Source organism: Vulpes vulpes, chromosome 12, assembly GCF_048418805.1.
Source record: "Vulpes vulpes isolate BD-2025 chromosome 12, VulVul3, whole genome shotgun sequence".
Taxonomy (NCBI): Eukaryota; Metazoa; Chordata; class Mammalia; order Carnivora; family Canidae; genus Vulpes; species Vulpes vulpes.
In genome coordinates, this window is record NC_132791.1 from 5,576,871 (window position 1) to 5,603,581 (window position 26,711).

General features: G+C 44.3%; 1 protein-coding gene across 1 annotated transcript; it reads left to right on the top strand.

The window, feature by feature from the left end:
* Positions 1-5,471: 5,471 nt before the first annotated feature.
* Positions 5,472-26,670, top strand: TNFSF15 (TNF superfamily member 15). Its single transcript, XM_026002709.2, has 4 exons — positions 5,472-5,806; positions 16,936-16,978; positions 17,752-17,799; positions 21,020-26,670. Exons 1-4 carry the CDS (start codon positions 5,495-5,497, stop codon positions 21,472-21,474), a joined length of 858 nt encoding a protein of 285 aa, XP_025858494.2. The 5' UTR covers positions 5,472-5,494; the 3' UTR covers positions 21,475-26,670.
* Positions 26,671-26,711: the final 41 nt, after the last annotated feature.

A 26,711-nucleotide genomic window follows, 5' to 3' on the forward strand; every position in this document is an offset into this window, starting at 1 on the left:
AACTCTAACAATCTCTCCAGTCGTTGAATATCCCACGTGTACTCATGGGACAGACAGCTCCCACCTTTGGAAAAAGCATGATAAATCATTGAACAGCACTGGCATAATCTTAAAATTGAGCTGAATTGTGCTTCTCAGCACCTTTCACTCATGAGCCTATTTCGACCCTCTGGATGCCATGCAATCCAAAATCCAAAAAGCCCTAAAAATGTGAAAGCTGTTCTAATACACTGGTCAGCTAAGTTGAAAGGGTGCACACGTGTTTGTGCATATGGTCCTTACCTGTCCCACTTAGCATGAGTGTACTAGGCTGCAGAAATATTTCTGTGTTTGATGATAGGACACTGTTTCAAACCCCACTAAGAGTATTATGTGATATAAGGCATGTGGAGGGGATTGTTAAGGTGAACCATATGAAATTATTATTATTGTAGGTCAAAAATAGTCAGATGATATCATGTAGCTCAACTTAATACCAAAACCTGGCACCAAAGATTTTGAATTAAGAAATTAAGGACCTATAGTCAAGAGAAGCATCCACTTTAGAGCACTATATGATAGGTGCTGTGCCAAGCAAGATTTTTTATCTTGCACCCAAGCCTCTGCCTGGGACCCCCAGACTCATCATCCACTGCCTCCTTGTAATGTCACCTCTACTTGGTTGTCTAAAAGTTACCTTCAGTAGTGCACATCTTGATCTGAGCTCTCAAGCTTCCTTCACTGTTTCTGCTAATGGCATCTCAATCCTTCCAAGGCTCCAACCAAGAACCTTGAACTCAGACTTTTCTCTCTCACCCTACATCCAGCTGGATAAGGAGTTATGTCCGCTCTACATCAAAATATGATCCGGAACCTACCATTTCTTGTGACCCTGACTGTCACTGCCCTGTCCAAGTCACCATCTTGCCTTCTCTGGATAATTGCAGTAGTTTCCAAACTGGTTTCCCTGATTCCACCCTTCTTTCGGGCTACTCTCAACATAGCAGCCAGGATAATCCTTATGAAGCAAAATCAGAACATGCCACTCCTCTGCCCTACATATTCGAGAACCTCCCCGCCACACTGAATGGGAAGTCAAGTCCTACCCATGCCCAGAAGCCCTGCGTGGCCAGCCTTCTCTGATACTGCTCTGACCTCATTGCTCCCGGTCTCCTCCTCACTCACTGCACCAGCCTTCCTGGCCACCCCAATACTTCTGGAACACGGCTGCTTCAAAGCCAGGAGCAGTTTGCTACCAGACACCATGGCTTCCCTTACCTGAGGTCTTCATGCAAGCATCTCCTCTCAGCAAGGGTGGGCTTGTCTGACCACCCTATGTTAAAATGTCAGGAAAGAGGGGACACTTGGGTGGCTCAGTGGTTGAGCATCTGCCTTTGGCTCAGGGTGTGATCCCAGAGTCCCTGTATTGAGTCACACATTGGGCTCCCCGCAGAGAGCCTGCTTTTCCCTCTGCCTGTGTCTCTGCCTCTCTGTGTGTCCCTCATGATTAATAAATAAAAATCTTTTTTAAAAAAAAATAAAATAAAATAAAATAAAATGTAACTAAAGTACCTGCCCATCTCCCTATACACTTAACTTATTTTATTTACTGGCCATCTCAATCCACTAGAGTATAAGCTTCATGACAATACGGATTGCTCTCTGTTCTTATCACCACTTTCTTCCCAGTACCTAGAACACTACCTTGCACACAGTTGGCACTCAAATTAATAACTCATCATTTATCTGTAGCTATTTGCCTTCTGCCTTGGAATCCACTGAGAAGCAAGAAGGAAGTGAGAAGTAATTTTTAGGAGCCGAAATAGATGTTTGCATCACCAGAGTTTACAGATGGCAAGTAAGTGCCTGAAAAAAAGTTCAACATTGTTAGCCATTAGGGAAATGCAAAGTGCAGCTGCAGTGAGCTATCACCATACACCTAACAGAAGGACTAAAATGAGAGGTAATGATAACACCAAATGCAAGAAGGGGGATACAGAGAGGATGTTGGCTCTTTCACACATTGTGAGTGGGAAATAAACTGATACCACCACTTTAGAAAAAGCAGTATGCCAGTTACCTACAAAACTAAGCAGGTGCCTACCATTATGACCCAGCAATTTCACTCTGGGCATTTACAGCAGAAATGAAATTAAGGCATGTTCACACAAAAACCTGTGCACCAATACGCATGGCAGCTTTATTCATAATAAGTCAATCCTGGAAATAACCCAGGGGTCCTTCAATGAGTGACTGGTTACACAAGCTATGCTACATTAATGCCATGGAATACCACTCAGCAATCAAAAGAAATGAACTATTGATCACGTAATAATCTGGACGGACCTCAAAGAAATTATGCTGAGTGAAAATAAAAAGTCAATTTCAGAAGGGTACAGACTACATGATTCCATTTATATGACATTTGTGAAATAACATGATCATTGAGTTGGAAGGCAAACTGGAGAATGCCAAAGGGTAAGGGCAGAAGGGAAGGCAGTGGCTATGAACTATAGCATGAGAGATCCTTGACATGGAGCTTTTCTGTGTCTGACTGTGGTGGATGGTCACACACATCTGCATATGTGACAAATTGCACAGAACTAAATATGTATACACAAATGAGTGCATTTAAAACTGATAGAATCTGAATGTCAATGTCAGTTTCCTGGTTGTGATGTTATGATCTCGTTATGCAAGATGTTGCCTTTGGGGAAAACTGAGTGAAGGGTATACAGGATCTCCCTGTCTTGTTTCTTACAACTACATGTAAATCTATATCTACAGCTATCTCAAATAGATGCCCATAGGTCCATGCCCTAAAACTCTTATTCTCTTCTCATAGGACATTCCCCAGGCACAAACTCAGAATCCATTGACCCTTACTTTAAACAGAAGTACAACAAGGCTGTCACCAGGTTTTGTAGATAGTCGGGTACATTAAAATGAGGAGCGTCTGTTAGAGTTCTCGAGGTCACACAATCGAAGGACTAAATCCCAAATATCCATTTCCCCAGTCTGGTGTCTTTAGTGTTCTCCCATCTGTTGAGGTCTTCTTATATTTTGCATGATAATACACACTTCTTCATGTGAACCCATATATCTAACACTTTTAAGACCTGGTTCCTCTGAGGTGGGCACTTGACGGGATGAGCACTGGGTGTTATTCTATATGTTGGCAAATTGAACACCAATAAAAAATAAATTCATATAAAAAAGACCTGGTTTGATTAGGTATACCAACTTTCTGAAAAAGAAACACAAGAATAAGAACACATTTGTAAACTCTTTCAAGATGATTCAATATTAAGTGTGAGTGTGTGTTCAGAAGTTACAAGGGCAAAGATTTAGGCTATTCTTAAAGAAAAGATTCTTACTAGGTTTGTTAAACCAAGAATGGGCAACCAAGGGACATAAACATCATCCTTTGCCAGATTCTTTGGAAAGATGTTAGATGCTAACTTCAACAGATGTCTATTAAGACCATCAGTACATTAGGAGCTACAACCATAGGGAAGGGATAGGAGTTAGCACTTGTCTTCCTACATCTGATGATTTAATGGAAATGATGGAAAAGTAGTCAGTCACAGTCTTGTATGAAATATTTGGTGATAGAGGAAGAATAGGAAGCTGTAAGAACAAAGAAGATGAGCATCTCATCTGATCTTGGAAGCAGATGATGGAGGAGAGATTTTAATACAAAGTTTTAAAATAGGGGAGCATGGTGATACGAAGTGGAAAGACTAGAAGATGTCACAGTGGAGGGAGCAGAATGTGCAACAATGCAGCTAATTCATAATACATTTGGGAGAACTGCAGCTTGGGAAAGTAGCAAGAGATGAGGCTGGACACTGCGGGGTGGTGTGGACAGGGACCAGGTCATGAAACACCTTTCCAAGGAGCCCACAAGGTCCAGGCTGTGAAATAAGGAGTAGCAACTGAATGGAGGTGCTAATCAGACTGGTTTCCCCCACATGCCACAGGATGTCCTTAAGGTTTCCTATTTCTCTTACCCATCTTTTTTTTTTTTTTATTGGAGTTCAATTTGCCAACATATAGCATAACACCCAGTACTCATCCCACCAAGTGCCCCCCGCAGTGCCCGTCACCCAGTCACCCCAACCCCCCGCCCACCTCCCTTTCCACCACCCCTTTGTTCATTTCCCAGAGTGAGGTGTCTCTCGTGTTTTGTCACCCTCAATGTTATTTTCACTCATTTTCTCTCCTTTCCCTTTATTCCCTTTCATTAATTTTTATATTCCCCAAATGAATGAGACCATATCATGTTTGTCCTTCTCCGACTGACTTATTTCACTCAGCATGATACCCTCCAGTTCCATCCACGTCAAAGCAAATGGTGCCTTACCCATCTTTTCCCAGGGTCCTCTGCTCTTCTCCAACATCACCACCTGTAAGCTTCAAGGCCTAGTTCCAATATCACCTCTTTCTCCAGGAAGCTTCCCCAACCCTTAACTGGAAAGAATGGCCTCTTCCTGGGCATATCATGTGTGATATCCATGTACGTGCATAATACAGCAGCACGTGCAATGTAGTACAGTGGTTATGACATTCCAGAGCCAGTGACCTGAGTCCAATCCCATGCTTCCATGTCTTTATCTGCCAAGTGGGAATAATAACATACTACATCAAACGATTATCTCAGGATTGAATAATTTCACTGATACATTTAACTCCCTTAGAATAGTGACTAGCACCAAAGAAATGTTTAATAGATGTGGCCCATACACACCCAACTGTGGGCAAGGCCTATCACTTGTGTTCAATCAACTTGGAACTAATCAGAGAGGAAAAGTCAATGTTCTCTCCTCCTCACGGACAGTCACCTCTATGACCTCATGCTCTTTGCTTAGACAACTGGTCAACGCAGGCTAGCTAGGCACTCTCCTTTCACAAGTGGATGTGTAGTAGAAGCAAGAATCCCAAACAGTGATTTAGAGGAACTAGACCGTCTTCCTGGCTCCTCTGTCTCAATCCCTGGATGACCTAAGGCAAGTGCCTTCGCTTTCCAGAACTTCGGTATTCCTGGCTGCACAAAAGACAATGAGCTCCTATGAAGCCCCAAAAGACAGAAAGCTTGGCAGCATTTTGCAAAGTGGTGATGCAAACATGATTTCTATTTCCCAGTCTGCTAGCCATGCTACACACCTCCCCATCCTTCACTTTCACTTCCAGAAGCATCACACTCACCAGACTGGCTTGGCTGGCAGGCTGCCAGGGCAGGGACAGCTATATTTTAATTCACCCTGCCCACTGATTTGATGGATTCTTTTTCTCCTCCTCCAGGGACTTTCCTAACTTCCTTCTGTAAACGAAGGAAGGAGCACATGAGTACACTGTATATAAATATGCTTGGGAAAGCTTTCTTCTTCTTCTTCTTTTTTTTTTAAACCAAACTTGGTTTCTGTTGTAGGCGGTGCATTCCCTAGCAGGGCGGGGCCCAGTGTGTTGTGGAGGGGGGAGGGGAGAGGCCAGGGGGAGGAGTAGGCAGTGATTAATGCACCCACTGTTGAGAGCCTGTCTTCTATATAATGGAGGGTCTCTCTGCCCAGGGGGAGTCAGACCCGTCTCCAGGACCAGCAGGAGCATGGCAGAGAATCTGGGGCTGGGCTTCGGGGAAACAGCCAGTGTGGAAATGCTGCCTGAGGAAGGCAGCTGCACGCCCAAGGCCAGAGCCAGGCTGGCAACCAGGAGCCACGCATGCTGGGCTCTCACCTGCTGCCTGGTATCGTTCCCCATCCTGGCAGGACTCACCACCTACTTGCTCATAGGCCAGCTCCGGGCCCAAGGAGACACCTGTGTGTTCCAGGTAAGCAATCTTTGCCCTGACCCGGGGCTCCGTGGACCTGCTGTAGGCACCTGGTGGTCCCTGCAGCTCTGGACAGAACCCCTTGACCCATTCTGCTCCCTGCTTCCCCATGCAAAGAAAGCAGCACTTGGGGAGGGGGGAGAAGTCTGATCTGGTGTTTATCCTCAATAATTTCAGGGGATGAATTGTCCCTCTTTATGTTTATATGGAACAATCTCCAATAACATGTTTTTAGATCATTATAATCATCATGTACTGATAATTTGGGAACATTCTTTTTCTCCAAAAAAAAAAAAAAAAAAAAAAAAAAAAAAAAAAACCTCCTTAAGCTGCATAACTAACACGTGTCATTGAAGAAAATTAGAAAACGCAGATAAGGAAAAGAAGATAATTATCATTACCCATAACCACAGAGAGGTGACCACTATTGACATTTTGGGGTATATTATTCTGTATTTTTAATAAGATGAAATTATTTGGAGTCTCCAAATATGTTATGATTTTATTTGTTGGTAGTAAATTCAAAGCAGCATGATGATATAGATGGTTGTATTATATTCCTGTATATGTATGTGTTATAATTTATTTAATCAGCCCCCTTTCTTGGTTCAGAATTTTTTTTTCAATGTTCAAGAAAGTACCTCTTGCCTGGTTGTCTACCTCTCAGATCTTGCTGGGGGCTCGGGGTAGAGGAGCTTAGGCAAAAATGAATATAAGGTATAGGGAGAACAATGGTGCCAAGTAGGGGGTACAGGTATCAAGGAGACACTTATTCTAGACAAGGGACATCCAAAATCTTGAAGACTGAAGACAGTGTTATTCAAATAATACCCTTTTGTATATACAAGAAAAATATATCTGTATAGTCTGTGATGACTGATTTCATTTCAGTCCCAAGCATATTAAATTACAGAGGGGAAAACAGGCTCTTCCATTGGTTTAACTGGATACTGGTCTTCTGAGCGATGCTGGCTGACCTCAAAGCAGAAACACAACGAGACAGCAAGCCATGGCTAATGTGTAACTCTCACCACCCCTTCCGGGTCAGAAAACAGACCTTGTTTCAGGTGGCAGCGTCCATGGCCACATGCCAGCCCTGAGAATACATAGAAATACTCAGATGACTCAGAAATGCTGTTCATGTTAGAGAAAAAAAATTCAAGGTATAGGAAGTCAGGCAATGTCCCCCAGGCCACCATGGAGCGGATTCTTATGAAGCCAAACCAGTGTTGAGCCGGTGTCTGGGACTCTGCTTTAGCCAGAAAGACAGTTGTTCTTGAATGAGGCATTGAGTGACTTCCCATAACCTGAACTCTCCTGGGTTCTATGCGGAAACAGTGCCTCCGCCTAAAGTGGTGTCTTGAGGTCCCCCATTTCAGCAGATGCCAACAAACATACTTTGTTGATCTAGAAGACCATCAGGCTCTGGAAGCACGTTGGAGTTAGCGACCATGGGAAGCCAGTCACAAGCCTTGGTGGTAGAATGCCATGGTCCAGAGAGACCAGTGACTTGCCCTGTCAGGAAGAGAGTTCGAGACACAAGCTGTCACTAGACAGGAAGCCATAGATACTCAAGAAATGAGAAGGCTAACATTGCATTCTGAGATATTTCGAGCAATCTCCCTGGAGAGCAGACCCGCAGAGATGGTTCACTTGGTGGTTTGGCCAGGCTGCAGAACTTCTCAGTCAGTCATCAGAAGAAGAGAAAGGGAAATAGGGGTGAGGTGGGGACACATGTAGCAATCGAAGTCCTGAAAAGAAACACCTGGCCCATTCAAACAAGAGAGGTTAAGGAAGACGGTTTAAAGAGTTTGAGAAAAGTTTCAAAGAAGAGTCTGCTTGCTGAGACATAGACACATCAAAGGGAACCGAAGAGCTAGAAGCATCCTGGGGTTAGCAACCGTGGGATGCCAGTCATCACCTCTGGGCCTGAAGGGGCAGATGGAGGGAGCAGTTTTAGGGGAACCCAGGGAGTAGGAAAATGTAGGAGAGGGCTAGCGGGAGGAGCTGAGGGCGGAGTGGAGCAAGCCTGCCTGCCAAACAGCAGAGAGGGAGCAAGAAGAAGGCTGGGGAACTGGCCACTCTTGCTCCCAGCCTCTCACCCGCCGGCCAGACTGGAGGTCTGGCTCAAAAGCCAGAAAGCAAGTGTGCCCAGAGGTCAGCCTCGCAGGACACAGGGCAGGTCCAAGAAGGGCAAAGAGAGGTTCCATTGGGCTATTGGAGAATAAGCAGCTCAGAAAAGATGGAAAACAGGATTTATGAGGGAAAAAGAAGTCACCGAGGAGAGTGTGAGTGGACATAACTGTGAAATGTCATGGCTCATTAGACACGGGAGTTTGAATCCCGGCTCAGCCACCTCTGGCTGGGTAAGAACCAGCATGTGGTTTCATTTCTTTGAACCTGGTTCCTTTTCTACCAAAAGAGGATGCTAATGCCAATACCCTGGAAGCTAGGAAGGCAAGTGCAGGAGCCGGTTGTCGGGTGGGCATGTGGGGAGAGGTCTGCACCCGGTTCCTGGGATGTCATCACCACTTAGTGCCAGCCATGGGTGACTACCGAAAAGCAACAGCGATGGGTGGAGGAATGTTCCAGGCTTTTATTAGCAGCAACAAAAACAGTTACCAGAACTGTTAAATATATATATATATTAAACTGGACTCTTCCTTCAGGAGTTATGTAAGGAAATAGTCGATGTAAAAAATAAATAAATAAATAAATAAATAAATAAATAAATATTAAAAAAAAAAAAAGGAAATAGTCGATGTGACGAAACCCTTGCCCAGGTAAGCTTGTAGAGCAGAAATCAAAACCAGACTCGAAAAGGTTTGGGCTAACTGCCTTTAGAGGAACTGTCCATAAATATGGCATCAATTAAATACAGCCTGGTGCCTATATGCAGTGAAAACCCACAGCTGCCACCATTTCTTAAAAAATGAAGCATCTCTATATGTAAGGATGGAGAATTTCTCTAAGATACATTATTAAGTGGGGGAAAAACAGTACATAACCAGTATATAGAATTGGGGACATTCATCATATATATATAGAAGATGAATATTATATAATATAATATAATTATATATAATTATATATAATTAATATATAATTATATTAATATATGATTATAATATATTATGATTATAATATATTATAATTAATTATATTATTATTAATTATATATAATATAATATACATAATATATAATAATATGTTATATGTATTATAACATAATAATATAATGATATATAATAATATGTTATATTATTATATATTAATTATAATATATTATATATTTATTTATATATGTGTGAATATATATATATATTCACATTTATAAATGTGTTTATAAATTCATAGACTATCTCAGGAAAAGGACAAGAGATTGGTAGATCTCCCAGCATCTAGCTTGGGGAACTGGGTGACAAGTGAAAGGAGAGGATTTTTTTTTTAAGATTTTATTTATTGATTCATGAGAGACACAGAGAGAGAGAGAGAGAGAGAGAGAGAGAGACGGAGACACAGGCAGAGGGAGAAGCAGGCTCCCTGCGGGGACTGGATGCGGGACTCGACCCCAAGACCCTGGGGTCACGACCTGAGCTGAAGGCAGACGCTCAAACTCTGAGCCCCCCAGACTCCCTAAGAGAGACATTTTTAAACTTCCCTCCCTTTGTACAAAATGTATATGTCACATTTACAAAAAAAAAAAAAAAATAGAGAGATAGTAAAATGTTTTAGGATCATTAGACTCCTGGGGAACGTCAGGTAGATTCAGGTGTTGAAAAAAACAGTTTGGGATCCCCGGGTGGCTCAGCGGTTTAGCACCTGCCTTCAGCCCAGGGCCTGATCCTGGAGACCCGGGATCGAGTCCCACATCGGGCCCCCTGCGTGGAGCCTGCTTCTCCCTGTGTCCTTCTGCCTGTGTCTCTGCCTCTCTCTCTCTCTGTCTCATGAATAAATAAATAAAATCTTTAAAAAAAAAAAAAAAGAAGAAAGAAAAAAAACAGTTTGAAACCCGGCCTAGCCACTTCTTGGCCATGTTACGTAACCTCCTGGGCCTCGGGTTCCCTGTGCACGTAATGGAATACTTAGAAATAAAGCAAAGTGTCTGGCAGGAGGTGGGAGATGAGTAAATGGCAGCACCTACGGTCATTATGGCCGAGGAACTTCCCTACTCGTGGGAATGACATCACGGCGACAGTCTCCCCACCTGCTCTGGGGCCTGCCGAGGGCCCCCCTCGATCTCTGCACCCCGTGCAGAGTGTCTCCGTGCCTCCTTCCCCGGCCTGGCCTTGTGCCCCGGCCCACACTCCGGCCAGCCCGGGCCCAGCGGCCCTGCCCTTAGTGGCTCCCCCCACTCCGCGGGCCCCACGCGGCCTGGCAGGTGCGGAGAGCAGGCCCCCGTCTTCCGCGGCCTCACTCAGGCTCTGCACTCCGGGCATGACGCAGTGCACCATGCTGGCTCGGCCCCAGCCTGGCACAGAGGGACACCCAGTTCTGTGCAATAAATTGCCAGGGAGGCCATAGGAGGCACTGCCTCCTTGCACTGAACCGCCAACCATCTCTGTCGTCCCTTCCACGTCTGCTTCTGGAATCCCCACACGCTCTCCCCACAGTCTCCTTGCCTCCCTGCAATCTCACTTCTACTCCTTCCTGAGAAATCCCTGCAAGGCTCCTAAGCCTTGATCCCTGCTCGCCTCTTCCCCCCACACCTGCCCCGGAGCCCCCATCCCCACCCCCATCTCCATCCAGACCAACAGGACCCCATCGTGATGCCCGCTGAGGCTTCAGGGTGGTGCAGGCTTGAGGGAATGCCATGGCTCCACCGCCCCACAGCTGCGGCCTTATAACTTATTACGTACCAGCCATCGTTCTAAGCTTCTTCACACCTAGGGTTTGGAGGAGAATAAATGAGATTGTGCCTATAAAAGTCCTCAGCCTGGCGTCTGGCATATGTACATGTGTGATACATTTGCCCTTATTACTAAACACATCATCTAGGTTAGTCCTTGAAGTCACACAGTGAGGAAAGTGCTGCTTTAATCTCCATTTCAGAGACGATGAGCTGAGGCTTAGAAAACTGAAGCCATGTGTCCAAAGGCACACTGAGTGTGACACTGGAATTCAAATCCACTACACACATTCCTTCTAAGCACCGCACTGGTCTGCCTGTGATGTAAACCCAGCAAATCACTCACTTCCTGAGGGGGTCAGGAACATGTAATAAGGGTTCCCTAAAAAGTGTCTGTCACATAGGAAGTGCTGAGTAGATGCTAGTCTTCTTCTAGCCCCTGGGAGCGCCTAGAGGTACCTGGCACACAGAAGGCACTCGCTAAGTGTTAGCTGGATGGAGAGAGGAGAGAGAGGAAGACATGCACAAGGGATCTGACCTCCTTAAGCTGTCCGCTCCCTGTCTATCAAACGGAGAGGTGAACACACTTTCTTGGTAGCCCCACACTGAGAATTCCACAAGAGGATGTTGGAAAGTATTGCCGTGACGTAGACGCTCAACAGACATGAATTCCCTGCTGGCTCCACCTCGGGTGTGAGCCTTTTTTATCTCACTCAGGCTGTTTCCTCTTTGGAAACAGGGACAGTTCTGATCAACCCCCTTTCCGTGTTGTCTAGAGAAAACAAACAGATGGTTGAGATAAAAGTGCTTTGGAAATTGCAGAACATGGAGCACTCAGTGGCTTTGCCCCTACTGTGGCCTCAGCAAGTCCTGGCACTCCTGGAAAAGAAGCCAACTCACTCCAAAGGCCAGGCTGTGGGGAAGGGCAGAGGGGCCAGAACTGGTGAAGGTGCATGAAGGCAGGGTGAGCCAGCTGTGGGTGTGAGTCCCAAACATCTGCAACTCAGAGCTGGTGACTCCAGGGTCTGTTCAGTCACCTGTTAAAATAAACACACTCGAGGTCCCTGGGTGGCTCAGTCAGTTAAACATCCAACTCTTGATTTCAGCTCAAGTCATGAGCTCAGGATTGTGAGATGGCCTCACCCCAGGCTCCCTGCTGGGCATGGAGCCTGCTTAAGATTCTCTCTCTCCCTCTCCCTCCACCCCCTCCCCTTCTAAATAAACACACACACACACACACACACACACACACACACACACCACTCCAGGGAGCATGGGGAGTTCCCTGGTCCTCACCTGAAAGACCACTCACTGTCTGGCTATAAGAGGTCATCTCCCAACCTGGTCTCCTTAATGAGGCCCAGCTGCTGACAGCAGTGACAAGTGTGGGTTTTGAAGTGGATGGAGGCTACTTTCCATCCCCTCAAGCCCTTTGCACTGGAAGGGGCAGAAGTCCAGAAGCCAGCTGTGGAGAGGGGAAGTCTCTTCTGTTGGGAGAAGAAAGAGGCCATCCAGAGCTCTCAAAGGATCTAGATCTGCCACTGCTCATGAAGAGACTCAAGGATGGCTTCTGAGTATCACTGAAGTGGCGAAACCAAAGGGAAGTTACACAGAACCAACAACATGCGCCATAAACATTGACTGAGCCCAAGGAAAGAAGGAAGATGAGTCGGAGATCCACTGTATGTGTGTGGTCTTCCTTAGGCATCACAATGCTTCCAGGAGGAAAGAATTATTGCCTGCCTTCACTGAGGAGGAGACTGAGTCTCCTTGAGGTTAGGTGACAGAGCAAAGTCAGACTTCTAGGAAACTCTGAGCTGGGATTCCCACATTTGCTCGGCTGTAAACACCACACACTCAGCTCTGCACCACTCTGAATGTTGGGTGTGAAGCCCTGTCCAGTGTACCTAGGAGGGTGATGAATGAAATGGTCTTGGGATAAAACATGTCCAGGTTAGATTTATGCTTGTGCAAGCAAAAGCCAAAGACAGGGAGGCAACAGTGTGTTTTTCTCATAGAAGTACTGGGAGGATGTTATGGGTCATAAAATATTTATGTTTTTGCAATTGCGGCATTTATGACGGCAAGAAATGGATCTCTCTTCCTGTTTATGAATATACTAGACGTGGGTATGGGACATGGGAGAAAGGCTAAATGGGCCATTAGTTAAAATACACTCAAGGGATTTCTTTCTGGGGAATTGCCAATAAGAGAATTTCAAAGATCATCTCGCTTGGGGCTCCGTCATCCATGGTATGTACTTGGCTAATGTCTATGGGGCTCCTGACATGTGCCAGGCAGGGTCTAGATTTAGTCTGAAGTTTCAGATTCCAGAATTTCCATTTACTCTTTGACCTTTGGGCTACAAAGCCTCTAGAAAGGTGATTCCCTCCTTTGAGAGTAACTGAAGTGGTAGACAAGGGCCACGTGTAAACATTAGTTCAGGACCTGGCACCCCAGGAGCACTTGACTAGACAGCAGTCTCCCTCCCTCCATCCTTCTTTCTTCCCTCATTGAAGTGTCAGGGATTACCAATCAGCATAAAAAAAAAAAGTGAGAAGAAAAAAAGAAAGAAACTCAAATGAGAGTGAAAAATCCCCTGACCTATAGAAACTAAGGGGTGAAAAGCACCAGCTTGCTTTTCTTGGGCTAATCAAGGCTGACGGCCACAGGTGCCTCACTATTCTACTAAACACGAATCCCCATGAGCATCCACATTCGCCTTTTCTGTCTCTGAGTCATGGCCAAAGCTCACAACCTTCAACAAACATTTCTGAAGCCATGACTATGCTCCAATGAGAGCCTGATGAAAAACTTGGAGACACCAGTAACTAAAAGATTACGGCCATTTGACTCTTAATTTTTAAAATTTAAACAAGAATTCAAAATGTGGCATGTATTCTAAAATAAAAAACAAAAGTCTTTTGCTTAGTTTTTTGGATTGCAAAACTCAGGCAAGATTCACAGAAGCTGAACCTTCTCCACCATCTTCCATCTCTCTTTCCTGCTTGTCTTTCTGACACATGAGCATCAGCATATTTTGCTGATTAAATAATCTGACAGACATGCCAGGCACCAGAAGGCAAGAGACAGACAAGGCCGTTGCCCACAGGCAGCTTGAATTGCACTAGAAAGCGAAAAGCTCTGTTCCCCTTGGTCACCTTGAGAGCAGGCATTGAACCAGCTCCAATGTATAAACCTTTCCCCAATAAGCTACTATTCCTTCATCTCAAATCTCCTCTTCACGCATTCCTTCTTCCCCTCATAAAAACCTTCCTCCCATGAAGAGGCTCATTAAGAGAAGAAGTAATTGAAGGCTTTAGTTTTTGTTCTTGGAAAGAGAATCCCAGCTGACGTTTTTGGAGACTCTTGGACTATTGAGGTCTTCAACACCTGCCAACTGGCACTATCACAGGCTCCAGATGTATAGCGGATTCCAGGCCACTAAAATCCATACATGTCCAACCACGCATGAAAATAACTGTGTGCCCAAGTTAGAGAAATCCAGTAGAGCAAATAGGGAAATGTGTTCACATCGCAGATCCATGCTGATGACAATGAGACTCTGAGCCAAAGGGAATGCTCCAATTTCTTAGCTGAGTGTCTGCTTAGACAAAAATAAGCAGATGTTCAGGAAGATTTCTCAGCAGAGAAATGAAATGGAAGTGGAAGACCAGCCACGGCAGTACGATTTCATGATTTCATACACAAGAGGATACAACCATACTATGCCCAATTCTCTTTGGGCTCACTTTCAGTTTTCTGCCTCACCAAAGACCAATTCTTTATCAGCTCTGATAATAGCAAATAAGGAAACAGGCTACAGAATAAGCTCAATTCTAAGCTGCTTCTCCATCCCCCTGCACCTCCAAAATCCATCAAAATTATTGATGCTGGACAAGTAATCGCATCAATTAGGTTTAGGTTCTCCAAAGCAACTGTACCCATGACCATATGCTAAATGAATACATGGGTTCATCTGGCAGCGGAAATCCCGTTTCCCAGCAGCTCCCATGCTTTGCTGAGCCTCCTTACTCTTGTACAAGCTGTTGGCCTTGTCTGGAATGGTCATTTACCTTTTATCACCTGGCTAATACCTGTGGGACCTATAAGACTCACTTCAGAGGTAATTTCCCCTGATTCCCCCACTTCTGGGTCAGGTTTCTGTTTTCTGAATTCTGTGTTTCCCCTACTGTCACAGTGCATGGAACTGCTGGTACTCATCCATCCACCTCACCAGAGGGGGATCTTATCTGGAAGTGAGAAGATGCAATGATTTAGGCCCAAAGATTCTAGAATTGATTGGCCTAGGTTAAAACCCTATTTCTCTACTTTCCAGCTGTAAGGCATTGGGCAAGTTACCTAACCTGACTGAGCCCCATTTTCAATATAAGGGTGTGAATAGCATCTATCTTAAGAGTCATGACGAAGCTGAAGAAGATGAGGTGTGTGAAGGGCTAAGCATAGCACAGTGCCATTCATCATTCAATAGGTAGTAGCTACCCTTACTGCATTTTTCAGGTCCTTTGAATCATTCCCTGTGGTTGCCTCTCATGATTGGAGCACAGAATTCTCAGAGAGGGATAAATAGTGGGTAACAAGAATGGGGTGGTCAACTGAGACCTTGAGTCCCAGAAGTATTTGGGCCTAAGTCTGGAAGGCCATGGGGAGCCATTGAAGTTTTATGAACAGGATTGTGTCCCAATACAATGATACTTTAGGAAAAGCACTCTGAGAGCAGGCAAGGGGATGATTTCAAAGAAAGGAGAACCAGATACAAAAGGACCATTTAAGAGGCTGATGGAAGAATCCAGGAGAATGGCATGCTAAGGCCTGGTAGGGAGGCATGAATGAGAAAAAGTACAAAATAGAAAATGGCAGCTTGGGTTTGTGGGAGAAGAAAGCCCCAAGTTTCAAGCCTGGCAACTCAAGGAAAGCAATTGTGCCATTCACAGAATTATGATGTAGACAATGGAGAGACAATGGGGTCTGTCATTCAAAGACAAGATCTCTGGCCTTAAGAAGGCTTCCAGTGAAGGTTAGGTAGCATGGCTTGGGAATAAAACGAGCCTGACAGTCTGGGCTTTAACAAGGTCATGACTATCACAGACCTGCTCACAGTCGAGCAATGACATAGCTACACCCACATGTCTACACAGACATGTGTAGAGACATCCATGCACATAGCACCACACCACAGACACATGTAGACACACAAGACACATCAGCTCCTACCTCCCTCCCTGCTGCCGCTGTTTTCTATTACCCACGTGGACGCACAATTCCTCATTCGCAAGTACAATCTCACACATACACGGATTCTAAAATGTAAAACTGGTTGGTTACATGAGGATCACTGTCTGTGGGGACTATGTAGTTACAAGAAGCCAATCAGAAGACTATGAGTTGAGTCAATATCATATCAGGGAAGGGTTTTTTTTTTGGAAACTAAAATGTAAAATGATGATTTTGTCCCTAAGCCAAGGACTCAGTTTTGTTCCTGAGCTTTGTGTTCAGACACATGAGTGGTGGTGATTCCTTCATTTTCCATGTGTTTTTTGCCCTGACTCATACATCTTCTGATTTGATCCTTATCTCAAAGCTGGGAGTTATCTGAGGCTAGGGATGTTATTATTCCCATTTTCAAATGAGGACACCAGAGTTCAGAGAGGAAAGGTGTCTTGCTCGAGATCATATTTCTAATAAAAGGTGAGAGCAGGACTCAAATTTCAGTCTATCTGCCTCCAAAGAATTTACTCTTCCACTCCCATGTAGTACCTGAAATGGCCCACAAGCTAGGATTGCAAGGATGGATATGTCTCCATGTAGTGCATGGAAACAAGGGGTTCATCTGAAGGAGAACAGAGCCCTTATTTCTTTTTCTGTATCATTTTTTAAAAAGGTTCCAATTTTTAAATTTTTTCCATGATGGAAAAAAGAAAATAAAGCAAGTGCCATCATTTGTTCAAATAATAGAAGCAATGACAGATGTCAGAGTGTCCTAGAACAGAACAGGGGAAGCTCTCAGAACAGATTTCAAAGTTGAGCTTCCAAGACAAGGATAGGAGAGAGAAGGTCATCAGGATGCTGGAGGATGCAAGGGGAGCACTCAGGCACATGACTCCTCTCAACCAAGTATTGTCATTGCCATGTCCCTCATCTCAGAATGCCCAAGCTGGGTAGCAGCAGCATCTTAATCATGCCCTTGTTATGGGCAGCTGTGGGGTTGGGTGACAAAAGGGCCACAGGTGGTCTGAATCATATTTTTCTTTTCCATTAGGCTCCAAAAGGACAAGAGTTTGAACCTTCCCATCAGCGAGCTTGTAAGTGTGTTCATATTTGTTGCCTTTCCTTGTGGGGAACAGAGCATTATCTAGTAGTTTTGCTATATAGAAGGTTCAGAGATATGAAAACCCAGAGGAGAAATGAGGTTGCTCCCCATTCACTAAAATGACAAAATGGTAGTGTGGCCAAGTGGGTGGCCTATGGAGGTGATGGCCTTGAGCAAATATTTCTGTCTCTGTTTACTTACCTGTAAATTGGTTCTAATGATACTTACCCTCTCAGGTTAGTGTGGATTAAATCAGTTAATTCCTATAAAAGTATTAGAACAAAATATCTAATCCTACCCACTCCCTACCCCATTTGTTATGCCATCCAGATGCCTCAGTGGATATGGCTAAAGGTCCTTGATTAAGGCCACAGGTCAGTTTGTTCCCCTGAGGCAGTAGCAGGGAAAGAAGGGCAATGTGATTTCATTGAGCATACACCATGTGCCAGGAATCATGCTAAGGACTCTCCATTCATGATAGGAATGGATGCACCCATCTTTGAGATGAGAAAACAGAGTCTTGGACACATTGGAAACTTGCCCAAAGTTACAGGCCAAGAGTCACTTGTGTTCAAGACTCTTTCTCCTGAAATTTCTCTGTCTCTGGAAAAATGACAACAATCCACAATAGACCAAGCTGAAGGGCGGGGGGTGGGGGGGAGGGATGTTTCTCTCCAGTTGCAGGCACCATGTAACTCCAAAAACAGTCTTCACTCCAGCTACCCTCTGACTCACACAAAGCATCTCTCTCTCTTTTCCTTACAGATGCATCTCCCAGAGCTGGTGGGGATAAGCCAAGGGCACACCTGACAGGTATTTCTCCCTGGTGTGTTTTCCAGATCATGCATGGGCCATGGGCCTAAGACTTCTTCCAGATAGTTTGCCAAAACTTATTCTAGTAGCTTCAAACTGGAAACCACATACCTTGGTAACAGACTTCTCCTCTCAGTTGGGGATTTTTAGATGTCTTCCTCCCTTAAGGGGTCCAAAGGTCCACGTCTCTTGGGCATTTTCTCTCAGATTCTATCAGTCTTCTTCCTTTCTCTCTGTCTCTCTTTCATGCACACCCTCAGTCATTCAGAAACAGCTTCCCTCAGACTCAGCGATTCATGTAATTCTGAATCTAGTCAAAGATGCAAGATCCCGAGTTGTTAAATGTACGGAGTCCATCTGTACCCTATTCAAAATGAAGTGATTGGACCTTTGCGTTCAGGTAGACATTTGCAAAGAATTTTTGTTGATGTGAAGAGATTAGAAGTGGCCTCATAATATCACCAGCCAGTCAGTATCCCAAGCCTAGCATTGAAATTCCTGGCATCTGATGCCTGGAGTTGCATATACCTCTAAGACTCCAGAGAAAAGAGCAAGACCATACACAAATATGTGTTAAAAACTCATTGAAAAACTAGGGAGTTAAAAGCAAGCACGCTCTCTTGACCTATAAGAAAATTTGCATCCCACAGGGGAATATCCCTGGCGCCCAAGACATGTGACTTACATGTGATCGAGAGGAAAGTGTTTGTGGTGAGTCCTGAGTGAGGATTAGGGCCAGAGAGAGACATCAAATCACCAATCACCACTTGCCTTTAGGAACGGAAGAGATTGAACAAGCTGGGCAGGAAAATCTTAGCAACAGACTATGAAGATATCATTCCTCTTCCTACTGAATGGGGGAGCAAGGGGAGGGTATCTACGTTCTACTGAGCTCCTAACGTGTACCAGGCACAACGGTAGGCATTTTACAACCATGATCTCATTTAATCTGCATATAGTCCCAACAAGAGGGGAAACTGAGGCTCTGATAAGCCAAGTCACTTATCCCAAATCACATACATGACTTGGAAGAGCTGAGATTCAAGTCTGACTCTTAGACCTGCACTGTTTCCATTACAACACACTTCCTACTCTAACTCCCACTTGCTGCTGTGTTGACATAGCTAATTGCATACCAGTTTAACAAAACTTGCTTTGTCTAGAGACTAAATGATTTTGGTTGCATCACCCCAGAGGATTTTTTTAATCTACTGCATCATCCACAAAGGAGTGGAGATGATTGGGGTGATTAATAAAAATGCCTTTCATAGATTTTGCAAAGAAGCAACAGAGCTCTCCAGGGCCCACTGAGCATTAGAGACCAGAGAGACCACATGCATTCTGAACGTGTGTCATTGTGCAAAATAAACCACAATCCAGTCAGCATCAAGAAAGATGCTTTAGAAAAATCCGGGAACCAGGTTTCTAGTCAGCCACCAGGTATGAAGTTCGCTAAATATTTCCTTAAACATAACCTATCTGCAAATGGTGACGAATAGCATATATTGGTGATTGCTATGGATTTCCAAGGCACTCATAGGAAGTTCAAATACATTTTTATTTTCCTGAAAAGTATTAGTTTTACTGCAGATTATTTTATTTGAAATCAATGGTTTGGTTCTATTCATTTTTTTCTGCTATACACATACTTCATAGAAGCACTCATTTATATGTCCAAGTATATAATGCACATTCATAAACAATGCAAACAGAAGAACATATAAAAATATATAAAGTGAAATAGGCTTATTTTTTGGATCTGTCAAAATGAAAGATGCTGGTTTATTTGGGGAAAGTGAATGTGTGTTGAGTACTTGCCATAGCTAGCCTCATGATAAAAATGTCCATCTCTCCTCTAGTCACTGGATCTTCCAAATGAGACTAGGAAGGGGCTTTATCTCCAGCTCACAGACAGGAAATGGAGACTCAGAGAGCAGGGACCTGCATCGCTGATTAATAATATCGTATGCCACAGAGCCAGATTTGGAACCCGGCTGAAGTGGCCAAAAGCCCCCGTCCCTTACACTCCGCAATCCAATTACATCAACTTGTAGTTTGCTGTCAGAGAAGCATTTCCAGGGTGTTCTAGATCTCTAGTTCCAATATCTGTCTTACATGTTGATTTTTTTTATTAATCATTGTCTGCATTTCAATAACTTCGGACAGTTTCATTGCAGAGGAGCTATGGGGAATATTTGACTCCCTGAAATGTGATCTCTTTGTAGTAGGGTATGTCTGAAACAAAAGGCTAATGAAAGTGAATGCTGTTTAGAGGGTATTCCTCATAGCTGGGGATTTTATACACACCATCCCTTTTAATCCTTTCCATGGGTATTTTTATACCCTTTAAAAAAAAAAAGGAAAAGAAAAGATATGTCAAATGAAAAATAAATCCTGACTTGGTAATGAGAGAGTTCATGCAAAAGGATTATTGCAAAGTTGGGGAAGGAAACTCAGTGACAGTTGGGAAAATGCTCTGGCCACAAGGTCTGCAAGTGTCTCAAGGGTTATGGTAAAAGGAGTTTTCTTATACAGAAAGGAGTAAACGAACCTACAAAGAACCAGGTGGGAAGAAGTGGGGAAAAGGTTGGCATGTTAGCATCAGAGAATGTTTTACCCAGAGGCCAGCCTATTCTCAGGAGAGACTGTCTGCTGGCCCAGGCTGAGGGTAGGCTGGAGCTCGGGAGCCTGAAGGCAGGAGAAAAGCTTAACCAAAGTTTTGTTAACAAGCATCATGTTCCGATGGATAAGCAGAGACAGTACAGTTCAGCTAATCACTTATGAGGCAGAGAATGGGAATTTGGAAGATCTGGTGTCCGGTCTGGTCAGAGGTTGGGTACCTCTACCCCGAGGGGGGCATCCACCAGTTTCATCTAAGTCATTTCATCGAAGCCCATTGCCGTGAGCTGTTTTCCGAAACACAAAAGAGTGAGATTTCTTAACCTCCACTCTTTCTCAGGATCACAGAGCTCGGGTAAAATTCTAAATTATCAGGAAAGAAAACTGGGGCTCAGAGAAGCAAAGCCATTTGCCCCTAAGATGCTGCTCTCTGAACAAAAGTATGTGTCTGCTTACTATTTCCTCCCCTCCTTCTCCTCCGGGAGCTTGTTAGCTGTTGGTTTCATCCAATCACTTTACTCTGAAAATAACACGAGACTCTTTCTGGTGAAGTCCACAGGTTCTGACACAAGCAAATTAAACCTCCCTCTTGTCTTTGCAGTTGTGAGACAAAGTCCCACACAGCCCTTGGGAAGTCTGTTTCCGGCTCTGCATTGGGAACATGAACTTGGCCTGGCCTTCACCAAGAACCGGATGAACTACACAAATAAATTCCTGGTGATCCCAGAGTCGGGAGACTACTTTGTTTACTCCCAGGTCACGTTCCGAGGGACCACATCTGAGTGTGGTGAAGCCCGCCAAGGGAGCCGCCTGAACAAGCCAGACTCCATCATCGTCGTAATCACCAAGGTAACAGACAGCTACCCGGAGCCAACCCAGCTCCTAATGGGGACCAAGTCAGTGTGTGAAGTAGGCAGCAACTGGTTCCAGCCCATCTACCTAGGGGCCATGTTCTCCTTGCAGGAAGGGGACAAGCTGATGGTGAACGTCAGTGACATCTCTTTGGTGGATTACACGAAAGAAGATAAAACTTTCTTTGGAGCCTTCTTGCTATAGGGGCAAGGCACACATCCTTGTGTGAAGGTCCTCCGCCTCCTAGTTCTAATTTTCTTCAGTGATATGCCATTATAACAAGGTTGGCGGGTGGTTGGTTTTTTGTTGTTGTTGTTATTGTTTTGGGGTTTTTTTTTTAGGTTGGTTTTTTTGTTTGTTTTGTTTGTTTTGGTTTTTTTTTTTTTTTTTTGGAGCATTCCACAGAAACAGTGGTTTAGCTATGAAGTTTGAGGCCCGAAATTTCAGACTTTATATGCCTTTCTGATGAGAATCTTAACCGGAAAAAAAGCAGAACAGAGCAGACATATGATCGTGGTTGCTTGGCAAAGAGGTGAGTTTCTAAACACTGAGACGCAGATCACCAAATGAACGGAGGTCCACTCAGAACATTTCCACTCCTTCGAACTACACCTTGGTCACCAGTGGGCCCAATTATTGTGTGATTTGATCGTGAAACATTTGCTTCAGTTCAGGGGCCCTGAACAAAATCCAAAGCCCTAGAAAATGGTGTAAACTTTAGAGGCGAAATCCTTCATCGGTATCTCCAAACACTTACTTTAATGATGGCTTGTCTTAAAAAAAAAAAAAAAAAAAGAAAGAAAAGAGGGCTGGTATTTCTCATGAACATTCGAAAGAAAGAAAGAATTGGTTTTCATGGCAAAGGAGAAAAGCAACCCCTCCTTTTATTATGCACACAGGCATGAAAACAAGCAAGCATGAGTTCCATATGCATGTCAGAAATACAACAATAGCATTTACTCAGCACAGTTCTCTTGAGCACCTTTTACATCCTGCGCACTTCCTTAGCCCAGAAGATACTACGAAAAACAAGACAGACTACGCAAAACTTAAACGAAGTCCGCTCCCTGGTTCCTCATCAAATATCACTCAATGTACTCCAAGTCCAACGTAATTGGACTAACTCCAAGTCCTAAAATAACATATCATCTGACCTTGATATGTAAGATTTCTGAAGCTTTCCTAAGACATCCAGCTGATTAGGTCACTCAAGAAGCTCGAAGACAGATTTCTAGCCGACTGGCCCAACTCTACAAGACTGATTGATGCCAAGAGACAGCAGACTTACTCTCTGGGGGGATAAAGAGTCAATCACCAAATCTTAAGAGAAGTTGACTTAGATCGGCTTTGAGATCCGACTCTTGGTTTTACATGCAGATGTTTTCTGGGTATTTTTCTCTTAAAATATTCAAGAGATTTCAATATGGAATTGGCTGATCAGCCCAGCCGAGGCTTCTCCCCTGGAGGAGAGGCTGGACATTAAGACCGTCCCCCCTACACTTTAGTGAGTTCATCCTCTCTAATCTGTGTGATTTTCTGGCACAAATATGTCAAGGGTAGAGGAGAATTTGTGCTCTGAGCCTCAGTTGACTTTGTAAAGCAGGAATCCACCAGTTTGTTTCTCAGGATCAAATGAGCTCACAAGGACGTAACTGGTTAATTCTGAGCAGTCTGTGAAGTCAAAGAGAATGTCGCTATGACATGGGCAGTGACCTCCAGCACGCTGGCCCCGATTATAAGTGCTGCCAATTGCAGGAAACCTCCCGAAGGGGTATAAAGCAAAATTGGCACCGAAATCACTCTAATCCTTTTGCCAGGAGACTACAGAGGCAGGAAGGTGTGCGGGGGGCTTCTGAGCAGGATGATTGGTGTAGCGGTATGTGATCAATATGTGTTGGGTTATAATGACACAAAAATTGACCTCTGGTTTCTCAGTTAGGCGAGTAGGCCTCCAGAGCCTTCAGCTTCTCACCACGGTGAGCACGGGGCTCCGCGGGAGCAGAGGGAAGGGTGTGGTCACTGCCACCTGATTCAGAAGAGTCTGCTTAAAGGAAGTGAAGCCTGAACGAGCCCTGAAAGAGGGTGGGCGGACAACAGACGGCCCTGGGGAAAGGGCATCTGAGACTGAGGAATTACCCTTTACTTAAAGCAGAAAGGAAAGGTTTCTCAGTAACTATAAAACCAGCTTGATAAAACATTGCTCCCTCAACCTACTCCTAGAACAATGCTTGCTGGCAGATCGGGATGACTGTATCGATAGCTCCAGCCTGCCTCCAGGATCAGAACTCACACCCCATGGAAGTAAAGAAAATGCTCGGTGTGCATTTGCATGGGTTCCCAACAATGTGGGGCACGAGAGAGGATTTGCACGGAGGAGGCCAGAGTCCCGCCCGGCTCACCTTCGGACCTGCCGGTGGGCCTTGAGTCAGCCAAGAAACAGAAGTGTCCTGCTGTTCTGAAAGACTTGACCGCTTTGGGAACATCCTTGTCACGTATTTATTTTGCTCCTGTGATAAGCTTGTTTGTTTATTGAAGAGTAATATCGTGCTGAGGCTGTCCTGGCTAAATATGTTAAATCCTTAACATCTGGTACCGTTCAGAGAGGGCCAGCCGCGAGTTTCCAGTAGAACTCAGGTCAAAACTTCTGTTTCCTAGGTGTTATCTCTATGGCTCAATTCTGTGCACTAGTTTTAAAAATGAGGCTAGAGAACACTCTAGAATGTGGTGGTCTCCTAAACAGAGTAAATGAGATGCAGTCGAGGATTTTCAAGGAAAGGAGCACGCCCATGTGCTTCAGAAAATCGTTAATTTAGGGGGAAAATGCTTTGCTGCTCCAATGTCTCTCAAAGGGCTGAATTCAAATCAAGTCCACATTTACCGAGTCCTTACTCGCCCCGGGGGACACAAAGAGAAATTATTTTAGTCTCAGATGTGTTTACTGTAACTGCTCAGCAGTCCATTGTCTGCAGACCCTTCCATTTATATTGGTAGTATTAGCTAGCTAATTAGCTAACTTTAGGCACGTGGAAATTTTCTCATTAGGAAAATACGTGCCATCTGATGAAGGATGATCATTAACAAAATGATTTGTGTTTACGCAAGTGGGTTTTTTAAACAGCTACTCAGAGTTTTCCATTAATAAAAGGGGACGAAATAAAGATACCATTTCGTCTGATAGAATCCATTATTTACGCTACACGTGGAGAGAGGTTATCATCCTCAGGACTTGAGTTTGGCCATCAACACCCTTGAAAATATCAGAACCTGTGGATGAGCCAGAGGTGCTCTGCAAAGCCCGTGTGCCTTCCGAAAATCCAGGAATCGTGATCAAAATGCACAGGGTCACTAGCATTTTGACCCTAGCCTGGTCTAGATCTATTCGGCAGGATGGCATTGCTTAGGCTATGAAAACTCCTAAATGTTTTGACTAAGGTACAAGAGGACTTTCACATCCCGAAAACGTCTGGTTCGTTCAATAAGAGAGGCAGACTAGGTCCTTGGCTCCATTTCAACCTAAGCCACGTCACCCCAGAGGAAGTTCCACATCCGTGCTCGTCAGTAAACCGAGCTGGATTTTAAAAGTTTGACGAGCTCACTGTGCACGAGGCACGGCCGTTGCCAACAGTCTCTTGCAAGATTTTTTTCCCCAGGCCTCCCCCATCGTGTTCCCATGATTGCAACACTGGGGATTAATTCCTCAGGACAGGATTGCTCATTATACTCTGCACTTTGCTGAACACATGCAGTCGTCTCTGGACTCAAGATTTCTTACTCTTCTAGGGCTTGGAGTCCTGAAAGTGTTCTGCCTTGTGGAGCAGAAATTTTTTCCTGTGTGCACCACTCTCTTGGATACTGATAGTGATGGCCTCATCCTGGCAGCTGAGCCTGGGCTAACCCCTGAATCCTTCTGCTCTAATGGTGAAGCAGAGTGTGGATCAGAGCAGCCACACCTGTGGCCTGCCCCAGGCCGACATCCATATTTTGAGCTGTCCAAGTTCTGAGACAGATTTGCCCCCCACCCCTTCTCTCACCCCATTTTAAGAAGAAAATGCCAGCCCAGATGGAAGTTACTTTTTCGGAGTCACACAATGAGTTCTTGGCAGATCTAGGGCTGAGATACTGTCTTCCCGAATCATAATCCTGGGCTCATCATTGCTCTTAGCAAATAGTATTTGTTTTAATAACTGGAGGAGAGATTGGAGGAAGACATGAGAAGTATTATCAGATACCTTTGGGGGATGTGGAAGGGGGGAGGGGACTGCTTCCATGTCCCTTAGAGGAATGAGCTAGGGCTAAGCAGTTGCAGTTTACAAGGTCATCGTTTGTGGCCCAATACCCAGAAAAAGTTTTTATCCCCCGAAATACAATATCCCCAGATAGTGATTTCTCAGTCCCTGGATATATTCAAGCAAAGGGCTTATCTCAAGGGTTCTGGAGAAGCCGTTCCATCATTGAGGTGGTAGGAGGGATAGAGCCAAAGGATGTCTGAGGTCTTTTCCAAATCTATGATTATGTAGCCATTTGCATTTTTTTAGTGCAGGCATTTTTAAAATTGACTTCCGTGTGTTCTACTGGATTATTAAGAACCTGGCAGGCCTTGTCAAGAGTTGAGTGGCTCCCAGCCTACAAGTGGCCGCCATTTCCCACTTTGTTCCAAGAGCGTCCAAGACAGATTAACTGTTTGATTTTGACCAGTAGTGAATGCCATGGAACTTTAGAACCATTGGGATCTACAGAGTTTATCTACTCCAAGTTACATCATTTTAATGACGAAGAAACCTGGGCTCAGGGAGATGACATAAATGGTCCAATGTCAACAGTAGCTGGTAGCAGTGCTGAGACTAGAATTCACAGCTCCTGACACCCAGCCCAGCAGTCTTTTCATTTCATCCATGAATCAGTTTTGTGGGTTTGTGTTTTTTTTTTTTTAAGCACTTGTCATGTGACAGCACTTATCTAGACTGGAGAGCAAGACAAGAAGGAACATGACCGGGCAAGTTCCAATCTCCTACTGCAAGCATTCAAGAGGAGGTAAAAACACGAGGTTGCACAAACAAAGTAGCTGAACTTAATCAAATGACTTTATTCATAAAGTCATCAAAATATGTAACTGACCCCGCTTTTGTTCCAGGGGTATACAGATTGAACAAATGTAGGTATTTATGTGGTTTTACTGATAAACCCCAAGCGCTTTCATTGATCCTATGTTTTATGTTAAAACGTCACAATCCCAAGGTAAAATGCATATTGTATACTGTTGGATACTGGTAACTGGTAAACATCTTATATCTTCCGGCACTACTGTGCGAATTCTAATCACTGTGAATGAAATGTTGTATGTGTTAATGTATTTAATAGATGTAACTTAATAAATCGGCACAGAAAGCCATAAAATCTTAATAATTAGATCAATTCTTTTGTTTATCTGTTCATTTAATTTC